This window comes from Carassius gibelio, chromosome A3 (assembly GCF_023724105.1).
Source record: "Carassius gibelio isolate Cgi1373 ecotype wild population from Czech Republic chromosome A3, carGib1.2-hapl.c, whole genome shotgun sequence".
Classification (NCBI taxonomy): domain Eukaryota; kingdom Metazoa; phylum Chordata; class Actinopteri; order Cypriniformes; family Cyprinidae; genus Carassius; species Carassius gibelio.
In genome coordinates, this window is record NC_068373.1 from 29361208 (window position 1) to 29381294 (window position 20087).

Here is a 20087-nt window from a genome sequence, read left to right on the forward strand (position 1 = left end):
TTATGAGACCTCCAGACGGGGCCAGCCTTCCCCCCAAAATAAAGTAGATGAAGTATACCCACCAGTTGTGAATCCTAAGGTTCCTGGAAGAAATAGAAAGAGAGTTAGCATGACCAGTATAATGACGTTAGATTAAACTTCTTAAGTTTTACAGAAATAGGCCAGACACAGACAGCAACGGTAGGCAGGACACAGACAGCCACGATAGGCAGACAAAGACAGGCCTCGATAGACCAACAGAAACAGCCACGATAGGCAGACACAGACAGGCCTCGATAGACCAACAGAAACAGCCACGATAGGCAGACACAGACAGGCCTCGATAGACCAACAGAAATAGCCACGATAGGCAGACACAGACAGGCCTCGATAGACCAACAGAAATAGCCACGATAGGCAGACACAGACAGGCCTCGATAGACCAACAGAAATAGCCACGATAGGCAGACACAGACAGGCCTCGATAGACCAACAGAAATAGCCACGATAGGCAGACACAGACAGGCCTCGATAGACCAACAGAAATAGCCACGATAGGCAGACACAGACAGGCCTCGATAGGCCGAACATAAATAGCCACGATAGGCCAGACGCAGACAGCCACGATAGGCAAACGCGGACAGGCCCCAATTGGCCGAACATAAATAGCCTGATAGGCCAGACGCAGACAGCCACGATAGGCAGACACAGACAGGCCCCAATAGACCGTACATAAATAGCCACGATAGGCCAGACGCAGACAGCCACGATAGGCAGACACAGACAGGCCCCGATAGACCAACATAAATAGCCACGATAGGCCTCACGCAGACAGCCACGATAGGCAGACACAGACAGGCCTCAATAGACCAACAGAAATAGCCACGATAGGCCAGACGCAGACAGCCACGATAGGCAGACGCAGACAGGCCTCGATAGACCATACAGAATAGCCATGATAGGCAGAACACAGACAGCCTCGATAGACCGTACAGAAAAATAGCCATGATAGCCAGACACAGACAGGCCTCGATAGACCATACATAAATAGCCACGATAGGCCAGACACAGACAGCCACAATAGGCAGACGCAGACAGGCCTTGATAGACCGTACAGAAATAGCCATGATGGCCAGACACAGATAGGCCTTGATAGACCATACAGAAAAATAGCCATGATAGCCAGACACGGACAGGCCTTGATAGACCAACGGAAATAGCCACAATAGGCCAGACGCAGACAGCCACGATAGGCAGACGCAAGACAGGCCTCGATAGACCATGATTAGCCACGATAGGCAGACGCAGACAGACCTCGATAGGCCGTACATAAATAGCCACGATAGGCCAGACGCAGACAGCCACAATGGCAGACGCAGACAGGCCTCAATAGGCCGTACAGAAATAGCCACAATAGGCAGACACAGGACAGGCCTCAATAGACCATACAGAAAAATAGCCATGATGGCCGGACACAGACAGGCCTTGATAGGCCGTACAGAAATAGCCACGATAGGCCAGACACAGACAGCCACGATAGGCAGACACGGACAGGCCTCGATAGGCCGTACAGAAATAGCCATTATAGCCAGACACAGATAGGCCTCGATAGACCGTACAGAAATAGCCAGGATAGGCCAGACACAGATAGCCACAATAGGCAGACATGGGACAAGCCTTGATAGACCGTACAGAAAAATAGCCATGATAGCCGGACACGGACAGGTCTCGATAGACCGTACAGAAATAGCCACGATAGGCAGACACAGACAGCCACAATAGGCAGACATGGGACAGGCCTTGATAGACCGTACAGAAAAATAGCCATGATAGCCGGACACGGACAGGTCTCGATAGACCGTACAGAAATAGCCACGATAGGCCAGACACAGATAGCCACAATAGGCAGACATGGGACAGGCCTTGATAGACCGTACAGAAAAATAGCCATGATAGCCGGACATGGACAGGTCTCAATAGACCGTACAGAAATAGCCACGATAGGCCAGACACAGATAGCCACAATAGGCAGACATGGGACAGGCCTTGATAGACCGTACAGAAAAATAGCCATGATAGCCGGACACGGACAGGTCTCGATAGACCGTACAGAAATAGCCACGATAGGCCAGACACAGATAGCCACAATAGGCAGACATGGGACAGGCCTTGATAGACCATACAGAAAAATAGCCATGATAGCCGGACACGGACAGGTCTCAATAGACCGTACAGAAATAGTCACGATAGGCAGACACAGACAGGCCTTGAAAGACCATACAGATATAGTAACACCACCACCAGTAATTGCATGAATTTACCTGATTAGTTACAGGAGAGCTTGCTGAGCTTCAATAATGGTTTTGAATCAGGTCTGATGTATGATTCAAATGCTTAGGAAGACCATCTGCCCATGATCTTAACAGCTGATGTAGAGATCCCTCATTCAGCTGCTGAAGTAGCTGCCCCAATTCTGAATGAATGGCCAGTAGATAGACTGCAGCTTTGAGAACAGTGGTTAAGTGAGTTCTAAACAGCCTTGGAAAGGGGGCTCCGTTAGGAAAAATAGAGCTGGTGCGTTTTAGAAATTCTAGGTCGGATTTTTAAGAAATTTCACCATGCAGAGAAGGGACAGGATTATTGATTTTAGAATTGTTAAGGTGACACCAGAACCTTGCACATCGGTTTTTGAGTGCTTGAGGAGAGTGTGAAGAATTTTTGGTCAAAATCATAGATCTGAAGGAAATGCCGCGAGCAGGATCAAATTGATTGGTTTGAAGTGAATTCCCCTGGAAGCATAACCTGTAGAAAGCAGATAAACACTGCCTCCAGAAGAATATTGAGGTACTTTGAAGGAAGGCCGTAGCAGATGGAAGTAATTCATTTTGCAATATGGGCAGGGTAATAGGCAGACATTTGTCTTTAATTTGTTGGAAGATTTAGCTAACCCCTCAAGTAGTAATAGAACTGAATAACCAAAAGGCTTGAAAATTTGATTATAAAATTTAGCGTGGATTAGATGCTGGCAAGGAGTCTGCGAATAGAGAAATTAAGATTGCGATTTTTTTTTTTTTTTTTTTGACAAGAAAGGAGCAACGGTCGAAATTAGAATAGGAACACAAAAATTGGAAGGAAAAACATTAGAAGCGGACCATGCAAACGTGTAGGCTTGATTGTAGAGGGAGCGACGCCTTAGAAATGTGATTTCCAGCTGACGTAGCACTTCGTTTAGTATTATGTCTGCTAACGGAGGGCAGACTGAAGAATCCGGGTTGGCTGAGGGCACAGCTGTCTGAAAGTTTAAAAGTGTAAGGTGAAAGGCGCAACAGCCGAGTAAGAGTGATGAACCAACACCAGTAGATGCGCGAATATAAACAAGCCTTGATTGTAGCTTAACCCCTTAACTGTCACTCCCCAATTTTTTTTTTTTTTTTTTTTTTTTTATAATATTAAGTTGAGGTATCAGAGGTTAAGTTTAAAATACGCATAAGTCGAATTGACTTACTAGCACACATTGCTAATCTTGATGTAAACAATTAAACGTTGTTTGTCTTAATCTTATCAAATTCTGAATATTTCCACCCTGTAACGAATAATTTTTCTGATGAGGTCAGTTTGACAGCATGAGCAGAACCTACTTAACGCGCCCCTCCAGGCGTTAGTTAGTTATGAGTGATGGGCGGTCACACTGCACTTTTCTCTCCATTGACTTCCATTCATACGCATGCGAATGCGTCGGACCGGAAACGCAAGCTTATGCGAAAAATTTTGCATTTCGCTGCGTTCCAAAGTTCAAGTTTGGTGAACTCGGACCAGGGAATTTGCATAACGTGAGGATGTGGACCAGTAGAAGAGCGATACATTGCTGCATGGCCTCTGTACAAAAATTCAAAAAGGAAGCGCTATATACTTTAGCTGTTGCACAGGGTCCTAGTTTATAATACATTAAAAGATTTATAAAAGAAAAGCTGCATGGTTTGTAGTGTCGACGGGAACAGGTGATACATTGAAATGACAACGTTTTATATATATATATATTTTTTTTTTTTTTTTCTCTCTCTCTCTCTTTCTTCTCCCCCTCCTCCCCTTAGGGTGTATATATTTATAGAGAGATACAGAGTAACGTTACAATATAATAAAACGCTTTTGACGCCGTTGCAAAAGACACAGTGCTAGCGCACATAATAATCCATCTTGTGATAATTGAGGGGAGACTGTTTTATCTTGTTCCCGCCCATATTCGCAGTGGCGTTCGAAATAATTTTGCATGTTTAAAGTCTAGTGTGACCGCACCTTGAGACGGAGACCAGAAGTGCAAACAAACCATGCCTGCTAATTAATATTCGGTTTAAACTGGAGATCTGTCACTACTCTGAAATAAGGTCAGCAGCAACTCGTGTCACGTGGAGTTATATGCCAGCTGACGGAGCATAGAGCCGAATCTTACCTACGACTCAAAAGAAGGGTCCATATACGCATCAGCTTGGTAGATCCGGTGTTCATGATTCACTAGCCCAAGAGTAAGCCATGTAAAGATGAGGTGAGAGCAGCGGTTCCCTGCATCTGCAACCATAGAATCCCATTAGAGTATGAACTTTCAGGAATAACGCTAATGAAAGACTGAATAAGCAAAATATTAAAGCATAGGATTAAAACAGCGAATCTCAAGTGTGCTAGACAGAGGTTTTTTTTTGTTTTGTTTTTTTTTTTTGTTTTTTTTTTTTAAGAAATGCGAAAAATCTTTATCAGTATAAAGATTGTAGCGTTTATGATGAGCCTTAAAGTGCCTCATTACGAAGAAATTCAGAAAATTGCATGCACTATGATCAACATCTTAATTATGCTGTGCAAGTCAATAAACAAGCACGAAACGCCCAGTGTTTTATTTGAACGTGCAAGTATAAATCCTTGCAGAGAATAAATTAATGCCCAGGCGCCGCAAGTGCATAGAACAAAATGATACTTATAATGCTGTAGACTTGTGAAGTGATGGAGGCGAGATGCCTAAGAGACTGGCAGCCTTAATTCTGTCTGCTGGTCCGGAGAAACTTCATTGCTGCAGGTTCACGTGAGCGTACAGATGAATATTTGTTGATTGAGACCAAAGTCTTTTCAGGTGTTGAGACCCAAGCAGCACTGACGCGACATCTCGGAAAGCACCAGCGTTGCCAAGAACGTATTTTTTTTTTTTTTTGTGTGGGTTGCCTTTTCTGTCCTGGGTTTGAGGTGACCCCAATAGTGTTATATATAGCCCCTAGAATGTGAATTCTACCATAAATCCCTTTTGAACGCGATTGGGCTATTTTTTTATTTTATTTTATTTTATTTTTTTTATTTTTTTTTTTTTTAAAGTAGTAACTGGTGGTTTTGAGAACCTGGCAACCCTGGCCTGGAAGCACACGGAACTCCGCCAATGTTCACATCCTCTGCCGAGAAAAGCTTGTAAATCATCCAACACAAACGACTGCAGATAATCACCGCGACACAGAGCTAAGCCAACGATCCCGTGTGCATCTTAGAGGAACGTCGAACTCTAGATAGTTTGCGGGGCACGAACTTAATTACAGCAAGTAGATGAATAAACACAACAGCTTGAGCAAGTACAATCGCGTCGGAATCTGCGGTTGTTGTCGCGTTGGCATCTGCGAACTCAAACATGTGTAAGTACGATCTTTTATACAGGAGTATAAAGACGTGATTGGATAATGATGAAGGTAATTAGTGACGAAGTGATTGAGTCTTCCTGGCAGAACTTAGGCTAAAGCTTCCATTTCTTGAGAAAACCAAGGATTGTCCCTATTCTTTATTCTATGCTTTTTAAAAGGAGCGTGTTTATTGGCAATCAATAGAAACTGTTGCTGAAAAAAATCAACAGCTTCATCAACAGTAGGAATCAATGCAACATGATCCCAATTCAGTCTTGCCAAGTCAGATAAAAATGCCTGCTCTGAAAAATGTTTAAAATAGCGTCTAGAAACAGTGAGACCCTTAAGTTTAGGTAATTTGGTGTTTCTAACACATCCTATTGCACAATGATCGCTTAGATCATTTACAAACACACCTATTGCTATATACTTATGAGCCCTGTTAGTGAGAATGACATCTAACAGAGTGTCACTATTAGGCTTAGATGGATTAAATCTGGTGGGGCTATCAATGAGTTGTACTAAATTTAGAGAATTACAAGCCAACTTAAAATTATCTGATTTGTCGCTGAGCCAATCCCAATTTAAATCACCAAATAAAATTATTTCGGAATTATTTAACTCGGACAACACTTCAGTTAAAGTCGATAGGGTCTCGTTAACAGCAGAGGGGGGCCTATAACACCCAATAAGAGTAAATGGAGCATTTGCAACCCCAATATTTAAAGCAATAAGTTCAAACTGTCTTGGGATTGACTGGGAAAGTAAAACAGACACAGGAAATTTTTTAGATACATAGATAGCTACGCCACCTGCACGCCCTTTTCGATCTATTCTGTAAACATTATAACCACCAACACAAATAACATCATCAGGGACAGACGGTTTAAGCCAAGTTTCAGAGATCACAACAATATCTGGATTAGCAGACATAAACCACGTTTTCAATAAATCCAGTTTAGGTAGTAAACTTCTAGCATTGATATGTAGAAACCCAATTCCATGCCTATTAGCAAATTCAGTAGGCGTAGAGAGATGATGTAAATTTACTGAATTAGGCAGGGGACCCGGGTTTACATTAACATTACCAGAGACAAATAAAATCAATGTTCGTGAAAGAGGCTTTTTAACATTAAAAGATTTGTGATGGGAGGAAGTCCTTGGACAGCCATAAGAAATAACTGATTCGAAGACCAGCAAGGCGTGTGGAAAGACAGACCTTATATGATCAATTATTAGTACATTGAGAAGTTGATCAGTGGTAAAGTTTGTCGCGAATTGCCGACTTGATGGAAGATCATAGAATTCCATAGAAAATGAACGTTGTATGCAACAATACTTGCATGACGGCGGCGTACACGCGAGACAAACAAATAAGATCAGCCCAATCGTGAATTTTAAAGTCATTTTTTAGGTAAAATGTCACATCCAGCGTCCAGAGAGACTGAAGAAAGAAATACCGTCAGCAGAAGGGGAGGAGGCGGCGAAACAGTCACCTGAGATTTATATCTGAAGATAGGCATCCACCGCCTCATGCCCGGCGTAAAAATTGTTTAGCGCACACAGCAACCTCGGATCAGAAGACGCAGTCGCTCTGGCGGATCCTCTGAAGCCCGAGATCGAAGTCCAACGATGGACCAGCTCGAATTCAAGGTCGAGCAGGTTAAGCAGCTCAAGCAGTCGGATGAAGGAAACCACCAACTTTTTGCTGATCGCATTCACATCACCGGAGACGAGCCTCTGCGGCCACTGACAAAGAACCAGCATCAAAGCCATTATATGCGCAATTTCGCAGCCGGCTGACCCAGTCAGTGCACGTTGTCGCCCTGGCCGATCCTTCAACTGGTGAAATTACTCCATAAAGCTGCCCGACTGCTAGACATCAATAAAAACTACAATTCGCCATCCCTGTAGAAAACCCAAAGAACTTAGGAACATTTAAAACATTTAAAAGCTGCTTAGCACTTGAGATAAGACCCAAGACAGGACTCCCAAAAAACAGAGACACACATGAAACTGCTATCGTGTCGCCATCTTGATCATACAGATCTGCATGACATCTCAATTCAAAAGTAAACAGAGTCTCATTACCATATGCTGTTGATGTTCTAATAGCCACACTTCACATGTAAGCTTATGTAAATTAATTAAACGCATAACTTACCTTTTCCGCCTCATTAGCCCTAATCTCCAAATTTGAGCCAACCGGTGTTCGCGTGATGTTAGATGGAGTAGGCGGTGCTGGATGAGAAGGCAGGAGGCTAATAAGGCTTTGCAGAAGCAGAACCGACGATCCATTTTCTAATATACATATTTTACGCGATCAATAAAATGTTGTGAAAGAACTCAATGCTAGCATCCAGGGCCAAATTCTGGCCAAATTGGTGCCCTAAGCAGGATTGTATTGTTGTGCCCCCCTTCCACAAATATGACGAAAATAAATCACTATGGGGTGAAAATAGAACTTACAAAAAATAGAAGAAAAAAAGAAACGTAATAAATTGTATTGTTTACAAGTTACAATTGTAGCTCTCGTCATTTACCTATAATTATAATTTTGTTTCTAATTTATTTTATTGTCTCAAGCATTCAGAAATGACAAAAGATAGAAAATTAAGTAGGTTTACTATGATAAATCCATGGTTTATTTTTTTAAGGGTTGTGATGTCCACATGTTTTTGTTGAAGAAATTATAAAGGCTGTGTCATTTATAACGAAAAGGTGTCCAAAAATGAAAGATTAAGTGAATATTTGAATTAAATTTTTGGCCAATAGCCTAAACAAGGATTTGATAGTCATGTAAGTGTAGCAGCAGCAATTACCCTTTGGCTATGTTATACATAAATTGTTTATTTAGTATTATTGTTATTAACCAGTGTTATTAATATTTATTACCTCATTGTTTTTATATAATGCATTTTAAGTTTTTAGTTTTTATAACTCTTGTTAAAACCATGGCTAATTTTTGTAAGGGAACCTGGAAAATCAAAAAGAATATTAGATGCGTTGATGGTTGTGAAATTATTTCCAACATTAAAACTCAAACACGTAAACAGCCAAAAAAAAAACAACAACAAAAAAAAACAACAGATATATGCCTGAAACGGGCCTCGTTTTTACCTAAATGATTTACAATTTATTTTAATAAACATTAAATGTATAAGGTGTGCATTGTAGGTGACACCTAAATTAACACTTTACAGTTGTTTATGACTGTAAGTCTTTCTCAAATACTATTGGGCATCAAAATTGCATTTGAGCTGAGTTCCAGTGTTGCTGTAGCTCAAGTGGTAGAGCATTGCGATAGCAAGCGCAAGGTTGGGGGTTCGAATCCCAGGGAACACATGTTAGGAGAAAATTGTTAGCTTGAATTCAATGTAAGTCACTTTGGATAAAAGCGTCTGCTAAATGCATAAATAAAATAAATATGTCAACCTCCCGCTCTCTCTCATGAAGCCAACAAGGAAGAGACTAAAACTGTAATTCATCGACTGGCCACTTGAGGCCGGCTGCAAAAGGGAGTCCCATAGACTCCCCATGTTAAAATGCCCAACTTTACAGCAGGCAAAACATGTTTACAGCCTGGTGCAAAAAATGAGTTTGGTCTAAATAGCTAATTTTGCTCTTCATGACAACTGTGAGGGGGGTGATTTTTTTTTATAACTCCGAATGTTTTTTTTTTTTTTTTTTTTTTTTTTTTTTAGCAACTGGGATGGTTGCCCCTCTGGGAGTTTGTACCTTACACAAACTGCGTACACTGCATGTAGGGAGCAGCGGTACTGCTAGCATCATGTCACATCAATATGCTCAAGACGTAATGATGCATGAGATGCCGCAATGCAACCAATCAGAGAAACAGATAAATAAAAATAAAATAAACTGATATCAACTATATTTTCTCGTTTTTATTACATTAAAATCATGGAACATTCAATGTTTTATTTTATTATTCCTGATATATATTAAATTAATCAAAACTGTGTGGGGGGCACAGCAACCTTTTTTGGGGGGGAACGGCCCGCGAGTGGAACCAGAAACTGTTTGGTTGCCAACATTCTTAAAAACATCTTCTTTTGTGCTCAATTTTACAGGTTTGGAACTATGTAAGAGTGAGTAAATGATCATATCATCTTGGGGTAAACTTTAAGATTTTAGTTTTCATTATTACTATTTAATTCACAAAAAGTATATTTATTAAAAATCATCAAGGTTGATGAAAAGTCTCAGAGGTGAATTACAGAATCTGATGGGTCAAGCAAGCAGCATGACAGATTTCTGTGCTTGTTTCTGACAGCTGCTTTGTGAGGCTCATGTTTGTCATTCAGTAGCAGAAAAGCTGATCTGAGTTGTATAAAGTAAACATACTGTGTGAGAATAAGATGAAGGCTTATATAGATTCATTCTAATGCAATACACTCAAGCTAATGTGTTGTAAATACTGTAGGCCAAACTAAAGTGTGTTTAATTGTGTCACTTTTAAATGTGAGTGTGTGGGATGTGTATTGAGTCTGTGTGTGTTTGTGCAGGATGGCAGTGGAGAATTGAATCGCAGCGGCTCAATTGCACACCAGCAATGAAATGCTGAGGAAGAGACTACAGGACCAAACACCCCCACAGATGCACATACCCGAGTTCAAGCAAATACAACAAAAACACACAAAGTAATACATAGTGTAGAACATTGTGGCCAAAACTTAACCCTTATAATTGTTACAGCAAATCCTGATCTGATCTAATGGGACAGAATCTACCTGAGGCTTCCTGTAAAACACCCTAAGCGACTGACAAAATGTAATCTCGCTGCTAGTTAGGACAGATCCATGTTAAATAGTTGTGCATTCTAATGTTTTACTGATTTATTTTGGGCTGCACTGTCATCTCTTAGTGTAATTAGACAATCTCAGCTTGTGATAATGGCAAATACTTTATGATAATGAATGTAGTCTGACCCAATCCTTAAAAGAAAACATTTAGTATTACAAAGATTTTATTAGTCATTATTTCTGTTTGAAGGTGTCAGTTGAAGTTTTGTAAGTTTTAGTTAATTTTGTTGACAAATTACTCACACACGTTAGTGTCATGACACACAAATCACCACAAACATACAATGACACACATTTGAAGACAGGTGAAAAGAATGAAGATTGTCCTTTCGACATTTTTGTTTTTACATTTTCATTTTAGTTGTCATTTTCATTGTATTTTTATTCTCTAGAAAATGAAAGCATGACACCTCACTGCTCACCTCACTGATTTTAACTCAATAGGAGTTAAAATCTGTACAAACTAAACTGCTCAACTCTTAACCAACCAGAACCTTCATATGAGACTTGTATACATTTAAAAAAAATCCATCACCATTTTTTTTTTTTACATGCATACATTGCATAGTTAAAATCTATGGTGTCTTCTGTTTTAGCATGCACTTTTTGAGTATTTCCATTTGCAATTAATTCTTACTGTATACAGGCTAATCCTTCTTTGTATTAGTTGGCTGAGTAATTATGTAATTACTGAAGACCCCACAATCGGACTTCTAATGCAGATCAAACTACATGCATGATCAAATCAATCAGTTGCTTTAATAACTTTATTATCATAATGAATTTGACAATCACCAATAAAGCACAGTAAATAAAACTCTCACAAATAAAGTGTCTTAAGACTTTTTATTATCATTATTTGTGATTTCTTATGGACCTTTACTGTCTTATCTGAGGTTTCTGCATTATATATGAGAGAATATCAAAGCGAGTTAATTCTGAATGCATTTTTTTTTTTTTTTTATGAAATCTGAAGAAATTATGCTGTCTGACCTGTTTTCCACACACACAAAGGTGATCAGAAACTCCACCCTCTTACAACACTTACCAGGAAGAAACTGACTTGTTTCTCTTTCTGTATTATTTACTCTGTATTCATTTTCTTGGCAAGAATCAAAAATGAATCAGAATTCAGCGAAGAATGAAGAAAAGTACTTTCAGGGTGGATTTTTGAGAAGTTTGTTTCTAAACAGACAGCAGATCTTTATGATTCTCATGGTTATTCATTTTTTAAACCATTAATCAGTAAGTGAAAGTAAAGTTCAGATCACTGGAGATCAAATGAGAGAAATGGATTCACTCTCTGTGAAGGAACTTTCTTGTCCTGTATGCTGTGAAATCTTCAAGGATCCTGTTGTTTTATCATGTAGTCACAGTGTCTGTAAAGAGTGTCTTCAACAGTTCTGGAGAACTAAAGAAACTCAGGAGTGTCCTGTCTGCAGGAGAAGATCCTCAAGAGATGATCCTCCATGTAATCTAGTGTTAAAAAACGTATGTGAGTCGCTCCTGAAGGAGAAGAAAGAGAGGCATTCATCAGAGTCTGAGGAGCTCTGCAGTCTACACAGTGAGAAACTCAAGCTCTTCTGTCTGGAGGACAAACAGCCGGTGTGTTTAGTGTGCAGAGATTCAGAGAAACACATCAATCACACATTCAGACCCATCGGGGAAGTTGTTCCATCATATAAGGTAAGACTAATTTAAATCTAAATAATTAGAGGATTTAGCCATACAAATGTCTGATATTTGTGACACAAATATATGACACTGTGTATCACATTCATGAACATACTACAAAAATCTCTAATGTCTTATAGATTTTCCTTTTAAATTTCAGGAGAATCTCAGTACAGCACTAAAGTCCTTACTAGGCAAAGTTACAGACAAAAAAAATATTGTAAGAGAGTTTGAGAAAACAGTTAAACACATTAAGGTGAGGAAACCAAACAACTTCATGATTTGTAAGACATTGAATTAATATAAACTCACTCTATCCAGAAAGTTGGCTGATGCTGTAGATGATGTAATGGGTATTTCTTCAGATGATTGAAGTGAATGTGATTTGATTTCAGTCTCAAGCTGATCACACAGAGCGTCAGATTATACAGCAGTTTGAGAAGCTTCATCAGTTTCTCAGAGATGAAGAAGAAGCTACAATCACTGCACTGAGAGAGGAAGAGGAGCAGAAGAAGCAGATGATGAAGGAGAAGCTGGAGGAGATCAACTCACACATCTCAGCTCTTTCACACACAATCAAAGACATGGAGGAGATGATGAAAGACAGTGACGTCTGCTTTCTGAAGGTCTGATTTCAGATCATTGATTGATTGATTGATTGATTGATTGATCAGTTGTTGATGATCAATTGTGTGTTTGTTCTGCAGAAGTTTCCAGTCTCGATGGAAAGGTGAGTGATCTTTTCTCTCTCTGCTTCTGATCCAAAGTCACTTCAGTTCTGATCCTGAATGTTCTTCCAGAGTCCAGATCTCATCACAGCCGGATCCACAGACTCCTTCTGGAGCTCTGATTCATGTGCCACGATACTTGGGAAACCTGCCCTTCAGAGTCTGGAAGAAGATGCAGGACATCGTCCAGAACAGTGAGTCTGGAGAAGATCTGAGCTCTTACACACACACACACTGGAAATGATGCATGGGGAACAGTTACATTTCAGCATTATGTGTAAATAAACAGATGAGCTACTGCATCAAAATGAGCTTTAAAAAAAGAGAAGAACAACTTGGTCCACAGGATGTTTACAGTTGCAGTGATACTGGAGATCGCTGCATTGTAAGAAAAAAACACTGTAGAAAATACATTTCCTTCAATTCAATTCAAGTTTATTTTTATAGTGCTTTTTAAGATACAAATCATTTGGACTACCTGTTGCTTGTTTATTGAAGATGCTGGACAACCACCTAGAAGTGCATTACAATAGTCCAGTCTAGAGGTCATAAATGCATTAACTAGCTTTTCTGCATCAGAAACAGATAACATGTTTCGTAGCTTGCCAATGTTTCTAAGATTGAAGAATGCTGTTTTTGTAACATTGAAAATATGATTTTCAAGAGACAAGTTGCTGTCTAATATAACACCCAGATTTTGGACTGTAGAGGAAGTGATAGTACATCTGTCTAGATGCAAATTGTAATCTATAAGATTCTGTGTAATGTTTTTTTTATTTTGGTCCAATAAGTAATATTTCTGTCTTATCTGAATTTAATAAGAGAAAATTATTGGTCATCCAATCTTTTAAATTTTTAACACACTCTGTTAGCTTAGATAATTTAGAAGTTTCATCTGGTTTCATCAAGATATATAGTTGAATATCATCAGCATAACAGTGGAAGCTAATCCTGTATTTTCTAATGATATTACCAAGGGGCAACGTGTATTTTGAAAAGAGGACCTCGGACAGATCCTTGTGGCACTCCATATTTTACTGGTGATAAATGAGATGACTCCCCATTTAAATAAACAAAGTGGTAGCGATCAGACAGGTAGGATCTAAACCATCATAAAGCCTGCCCTTGAATACCTGTATAGTTTTGTAATCGATCTATGAGTATGTCATGATCTATGGTGTCAAAGGAAGGAGCTCAATTGAGCAGATAATTTTTTTTCCCAAAATTTTAGACATAAATGGAAGATTTGAAATGGGTCTGTAATTTGCCAGTTCACTGGGTTCTAGTTGTGGTTCAATAACGCAAAGCCATAAAGTTAATATCATCAATACGTAGAATGCACGTTCCAAGAATATGGTCAGTTAGACAACCCTCCCTGCTCCATTCTGGATCAGTTGCAGAGGCATTATACATGCAGGAAGGCCCGCCAGGAGATCATTACAATAGTCCAGTAATTTTCTGTCACTGCTCAGTAGTTTGGTGGAGTAGACTTATTTAGACCAATATAATCATTTTGTTTTAGCCAGGTTTCAGTAAAGCAGAGTACATAAAAACTATTATCTGTGATCATTTCATTTACAATAACTGCTTTGGGTGTGAGTGATCTAATATTTATGAGCCCAAACTTTAGAAACTGTTTTTGTTCATTTATTTTACGTTTTTCTGGTTTAATCTCAATAAGATATTTTACTAGACCCTACATTAAATTTATATTTTTACCTCACTATTCAGGGAACAGAGACAGTCTTAATAGACTGGACAGTGCACGTACTTCTAACATTTAAGCTGGTAGAATAAAAGCCATCATAGCAGTTATTTGAGTATTGGCTTACTAGTCACATGGAGCGAAGTGTTCTGGAGATGTTGTCAGAGAGCAGCTCCCCTCCGCCTCTGCTGGGGTGCAAGCCATCAGCGCGAAACAGCCTAGGGCACTCCCAGACAAGGTTCCATTTATTAACAAACAGCAGTTTCTGTTCTTTACACCATGACAATAACCATTAATTTAAAGCAAAAAGTCTACTGAACCTTTCGTGTCCTCGTCGATACGTGGGCAGTGGTCCTGACACGATCATCGTCGCCGCGGGCGTCGTGCTGCGAACCGTCTCGATCAGGCTCCTGAAGTCCCTCTTCAGTGTCTCCATCTGCCGCTGCATGGTGTTGTTAACACCAGCATGAAGCACGACCACTCTGGGGCTCTCGTCGTCCTTCAGGATCACGGGTATCTGTGCAGAAACATCGAGAACACGAGCACCAGGCAAACAATGAGTGTGCACTTTACCTTCGGCTAACGTAGCACGGATGTGTCGGAAGATGGAGTCTCCGATGATCACAGCGTCTCGTCGCGTCCCATCTCGCAGTGGGGAGTGAAGCGGTTCCGGCTGGAGATCTCGAAGACCGGAGGGGGAGAAGTCGTCGCCCGGGACCCAGCTCGCAGTCCTCTGCTGTGGATGCACCCAGGGTCCGTGGTGTCCCGGCACCGGAGTGAAGGACATCTGGGAGGATCGCGTCCTGGGTGCACCGGGCCTGTGCAGAGAAACACACGGAGTAGACGTGGTGAGACTGTTAGGAGCACGCTGTATACTTACCATGGACTTGTGAGCATCAGCCCTGGATGTTTCCAGCTCTCCACTCTCTGGGCCTGCCTCTGCTCCAGGACCCGAATCTGCTTCTCCATGGCCTCCGGCTCGAGCTGCACCAAATGCAGCTCAAACACATCTTCACCAGCACTCAAAGGTAGACATACGTCCGCCATTTAAGCAAGTAACAGTGAGTAAAGCAATGGTTATGTGTGTGAGTAGAGTATTAGCAATGCACACGGGTTAAGTGGCAACCATGCTGCCAATGCTAATGGGCTATAAGCTACTAGCGGATTTGGGAAATCAAAATAAAACTAGTGATAACAAGGCACTCTGATTGTTTCTGTTGTAGAATATAATATATTCACATGTTATAGTGCATTTGGCTCCACCCTACCCTGTTAAACATGTCCCACCATGATGAACTCTGACAAGGAATTTTCCTGTTCTGTGGAAGCTTGTTGACTGACTCCTGAATCTCCCAACTATGGTTCCCATACCGTAGGGACCAAGGGTTGACCCTCTTGACATCCTCCTACAAATTCACTGAGGTGTCACCATAGACTGTGCTCATCCCTGCCTTCAGCTAGGTGTCCACGTACGCCTTTCATCTTGACTTCTCCACAATTTCATTCCACTCCCCTTGAAGGGGCCTTCAGTCACCTATCCAAAGCCATGTTTCCATCGATGGAACTTTACCCAAGAACTAGGGACTTTGGGGTGGTACTCTGTGTGCTTCCACCGCAGGAACCAGGATCTTAATAAAGTCCCAGGTAAAAATAAAATGCCCCTAAGAAAGTCCCTGCTTGCGATGTAGTACTTTTTCAAAGGTCCAGAACTTTCGAGCGCTGAACATGCTGATTGGTTGAGTTCACGCAGCATTGTGATTTCAACCACCATTTATTCAGATCATTTTCTTCACTACTGTTGTTGTGTCATGAAATGTAGTTTTTAAAGTATTTCAGGCGAGAATGTAGTTGTTTAAAACTCAAATCTGCAGTAATAAATAAATATATACTGTACACATTTCCCTGAACTAAGTACATTTCTTCGGCTATTATTATGTTTAAATGAAAATGAAAGGAGGCAGTGGTGTTTGATATATTTCGTCTTATTGTAAATATACAGTAAGGAAATTTGAAGGTGAGCTGACTGATGTTATCAAGTATGTTACGCTGCTGTTTGCAGAATTGCCAGACTCATACGTACCACAGTCCGGGTTCGATTCCTCCATCTCTGTAAATTCAAAGAGGATGTTATTCTTCCATTCCAATTTGGCAAGTTTGTAATCATTTCAACAAATTTCATTGTTTCAGGCAAAGATGTAATTTTTTGCATGTTTGTAATTTTTGTGGCAGTGCTCATGCCCACCCCGTGTGTCCCATGTACAAATATTTGGCAAAAAATTAAAGATCTAAAAAAATAAATAAATTTTGTCATTTTTTTAAGAAATTCAATCAATAAATACCATTTTGTGGTTGTTTAATGTGTCGTGACAGATCACTGTGTGCCTCAGTTCAAGCAGCACGTGTACCGATCTTCTCTTCCTCTTTACATGTTATAGCAAACATGAATGAACATCAGAAGGCATCTTGTTTCAACCACGGAAAGACGTCAATACACACCCTTTCTCAAGTTCAAATCCACCGACATTGATCTCAGACTGGTTTGATCAATACTTTGCCAGGTCTTCTTAGGTAAATGGAAACCCTACTTAAAGAGGTTGTTCCACATTATTAAGCAAGTCTCAGTTCTCATGATATATGGTGAGGAAGAAAGATCTTTCTGAAGATGAAAAGTATGAAAACATTGGAATGTCTTGCAAAAGGCTTCAAAACAAAAAAATATTTTGCTAAAGCAAATAGAGATTATTGAACCGTCAAATGATTTGTAAATGACTTACTGTAGAGCACATAAGATCTTGGTCAGATGAAGATTTATTAAGAAAAGTTTCTGTCAAAAAGAATGAACTGTATTGTAATGCCAGCTGTAAAAAAGACACTGCTGAGCAGCAAACAGGTGCTTTAAGGGCCTGAAGTCTCAAGATCCTCTCCATGCAGACTGGAAGTTGTGTGTAAAGCTGCGTTTCAGTCACTACTAAGCAAACCTCACAAAGAGAAACCTGCTCAGTGGCTGTAGAAACACATGAAAACTTGTTTTTAAATAGTTTTAAAAAAAATAGCCCCATGTGTCGTGTGGAAAGAGGACCAGAGAGAGCAATTCGCGGAGCAAATATTGTCTTTAATGATCAAACACAGGAGCTTGAGAATAATAGGGAATGCAAACAGAAAAAATCCCAAAGGGAAAAACTGGAACCAAAACTCGTCCTTGTTCAAAAGGAGAAAGCAAAAGCCACCGGCCGCCCCGGCGGATTGAGTACGGTGGACAGCTCCGCAACCTCACAGTAGAGAGAGAGAGATCGGCAGGTCAGGAGACGAGCAGCGGCTAAACTTCCAGGCTCACACTCACAGCACCCCGAACAAACAGGACTAAGACTGGGACAAACGACAGGGGATAAGACATACCAGTTAAGCGTATTTTAGGGGAATAATCTGGCAAGGCAGGTAGGGAGGAAAGGGAAAGAAGTAGGAGTGTTAATCAAAGGAGAAGAGGAAACAGGTGCGGGAAGCCAAGCGCAAAGAGTAGCGCAATGAGGAGCAGCTGAAGGAGATTAACGAGAGAAGAAAGATTAGTGCAAAGTAGGAGAAGAGAAGAAAAAGCATCAGAGAGGGGAGGGGAAAAGGGGAAAGGGAACCAGGATCATGACAGTGCCCCCGCCTCAACGAGCGCCTCCTGGCGCTCCCAAGGGGGAAGCCTGGCGGGAGCGGAGGAAATCATCAATAAGCGAACGGTCCAGAACGTCCCGGGAGGGGATCCAACTTCTCTCCTCGGGACCATAACCCTCCCAGTCCACTAGGTACTGTCGACCCCGACCCCGGCGGCGGACGTCCAATAATCTACGAACCCTGTAGACAGGGGATCCCTCAATCAGAACGGGGGGGGTGGAAGACCGGGGTGGGGCGCGGATAACCGGTTTAATGCAAGACACATGAAAAACAGGATGGACACGACGGAGATTGGGAGGGAGTTGGAGGCGGACCGCGACAGGACTAATAATCTTAGAAACTCGAAACGGCCCAACGAAACGAGGGGTCAATTTGCGTGAGATCGACTGGAGGGGCAGGTTAAGAGTAGACAGCCAAACCCTTTGACCACAAATATATCTAGGGCTCTTGACTCGGCGGCGATTAGCGATACGTAGGGTCTGGTCTCTAAAACGGCAAAGAGCGGATCTGACCCTCCTCCAGGTACGCTTACAGCACTGAACGAACGCCTGACCCGACGGGACGTTGGACTCCGAGTCCTTGCACGAGAACAGGGGTGGCTGATAACTGAGACTAGCTTGAAAAGGGGATAGCCCAGTGGCCGAGGACGGGAGCGAATTATGAGCATATTCAGCCCAAGGGAGCTGTTCAGACCATGATGCTGGGTTGCGAAACGCAAGACTACGTAATATGCGGCCGATGGTCTGATTGGCTCGTTCGGCCTGACCATTAGTCTGAGGATGGAAACCGGACGAGAGGCTAGCGGATGCACCGATTAAACGGCAGAATTCCTTCCAGAACTGCGAAGCGAATTGTGGACCTCTATCAGAGACAACATCAGAAGGTAGACCATGTAGCTTAAAAACATCCTCAACGACAGTCTGGGCGGTCTCCTTGGCGGAGGGGAGTTTGGGTAGAGGAATAAAATGCGCTGCTTTAGAGAAGCGGTCGATGACAGTGAGGATAACGGTATTTCCAGCCGACGGGGGAAGACCCGAAATGAAATCAAGGGCGATATGTGACCAAGGGCGTGAGGGAATGGGGAGGGGTCTAAGAAGGCCGGCCGGAGGGGAGTTCCCAGATTTCGTCTGCGCGCACACCGCGCAGGCGGCTACAAAACTACGAGTGTCCCGTTCGCGGGAGGGCCACCAGAACCGTTGGCCTATGGAAGCCAGGGTGCCCCTAACGCCGGGATGGGCAGCTAATTTGGACGTATGAGCCCACTGGAGGACAGCCGGACGGACGGATGCAGGGACGAAAAGAAGATTGGAGGGGCATCGACGGGGAGTGGCGGAGTGAGAAAGAGCTCGTTTGACTTGTCTCTCGATTCCCCAGATGGCCGCACCAATCACACGCCCCTCGGGGATAACGGGAACGCGTGACTCGGAGCACTCTGAGGAATCGAAGAGGCGGGACAGAGCATCAGGCTTGACGTTCTTCGAGCCGGGTCGGTAGGAAATAGAAAAGTCGAAACGGGTGAAAAATAATGCCCAACGAGCCTGACGGGCACTCATCCTCCTCGCAGAACGAATATATTCGAGATTCCTGTGATCCGTCCATACCAAGAAAGGAACGCAGGAACCTTCTAGCCACTGACGCCATTCACTTAGCGCGAGGCGGATAGCGAGTAGTTCACGATTACCCACGTCATAATTACGCTCGGAGGGAGTTAGTCGGTGCGAGAAATAAGCGCAGGGGTGGATCTGACCATCGGAGGCAGATCGCTGGGAGAGTATAGCTCCAACGCCTACTTCGGACGCGTCAACCTCGACTATGAACTGTTTGGAGGGGTCAGGGGTCATTAGGATGGGAGCGGACGTGAAAAGGGTCTTCAGGC

At 42.0% G+C, this 20087-nt stretch overlaps 1 protein-coding gene across 33 annotated transcripts in view; it reads left to right on the forward strand.

Annotated features, from left to right (window-relative positions):
• The window catches only part of LOC127941524 (kinesin light chain 1-like), a 160125-nt gene that overhangs the window by 133903 nt on the left and 6135 nt on the right, over nt 1-20087 (forward strand). For 28 of the 33 annotated variants that reach the window (XM_052536847.1, XM_052536836.1, XM_052536816.1 and 25 more), the window contains one exon: nt 10151-10607. The exons of 3 other annotated variants lie outside the window; for them this stretch is intronic. In XM_052536847.1, the coding sequence (XP_052392807.1) occupies nt 10151-10201 (51 nt within the window). In that variant the 3' untranslated portion in view covers nt 10202-10607. Of the gene's footprint in view, nt 1-10150; nt 10608-11475; nt 12134-12281; nt 12378-12516; nt 12748-12828; nt 12852-12921; nt 13044-20087 lie in introns of those variants that run through there. 2 more of the 33 variants (XM_052536979.1, XM_052536943.1) reach the window with 2 other exon arrangements.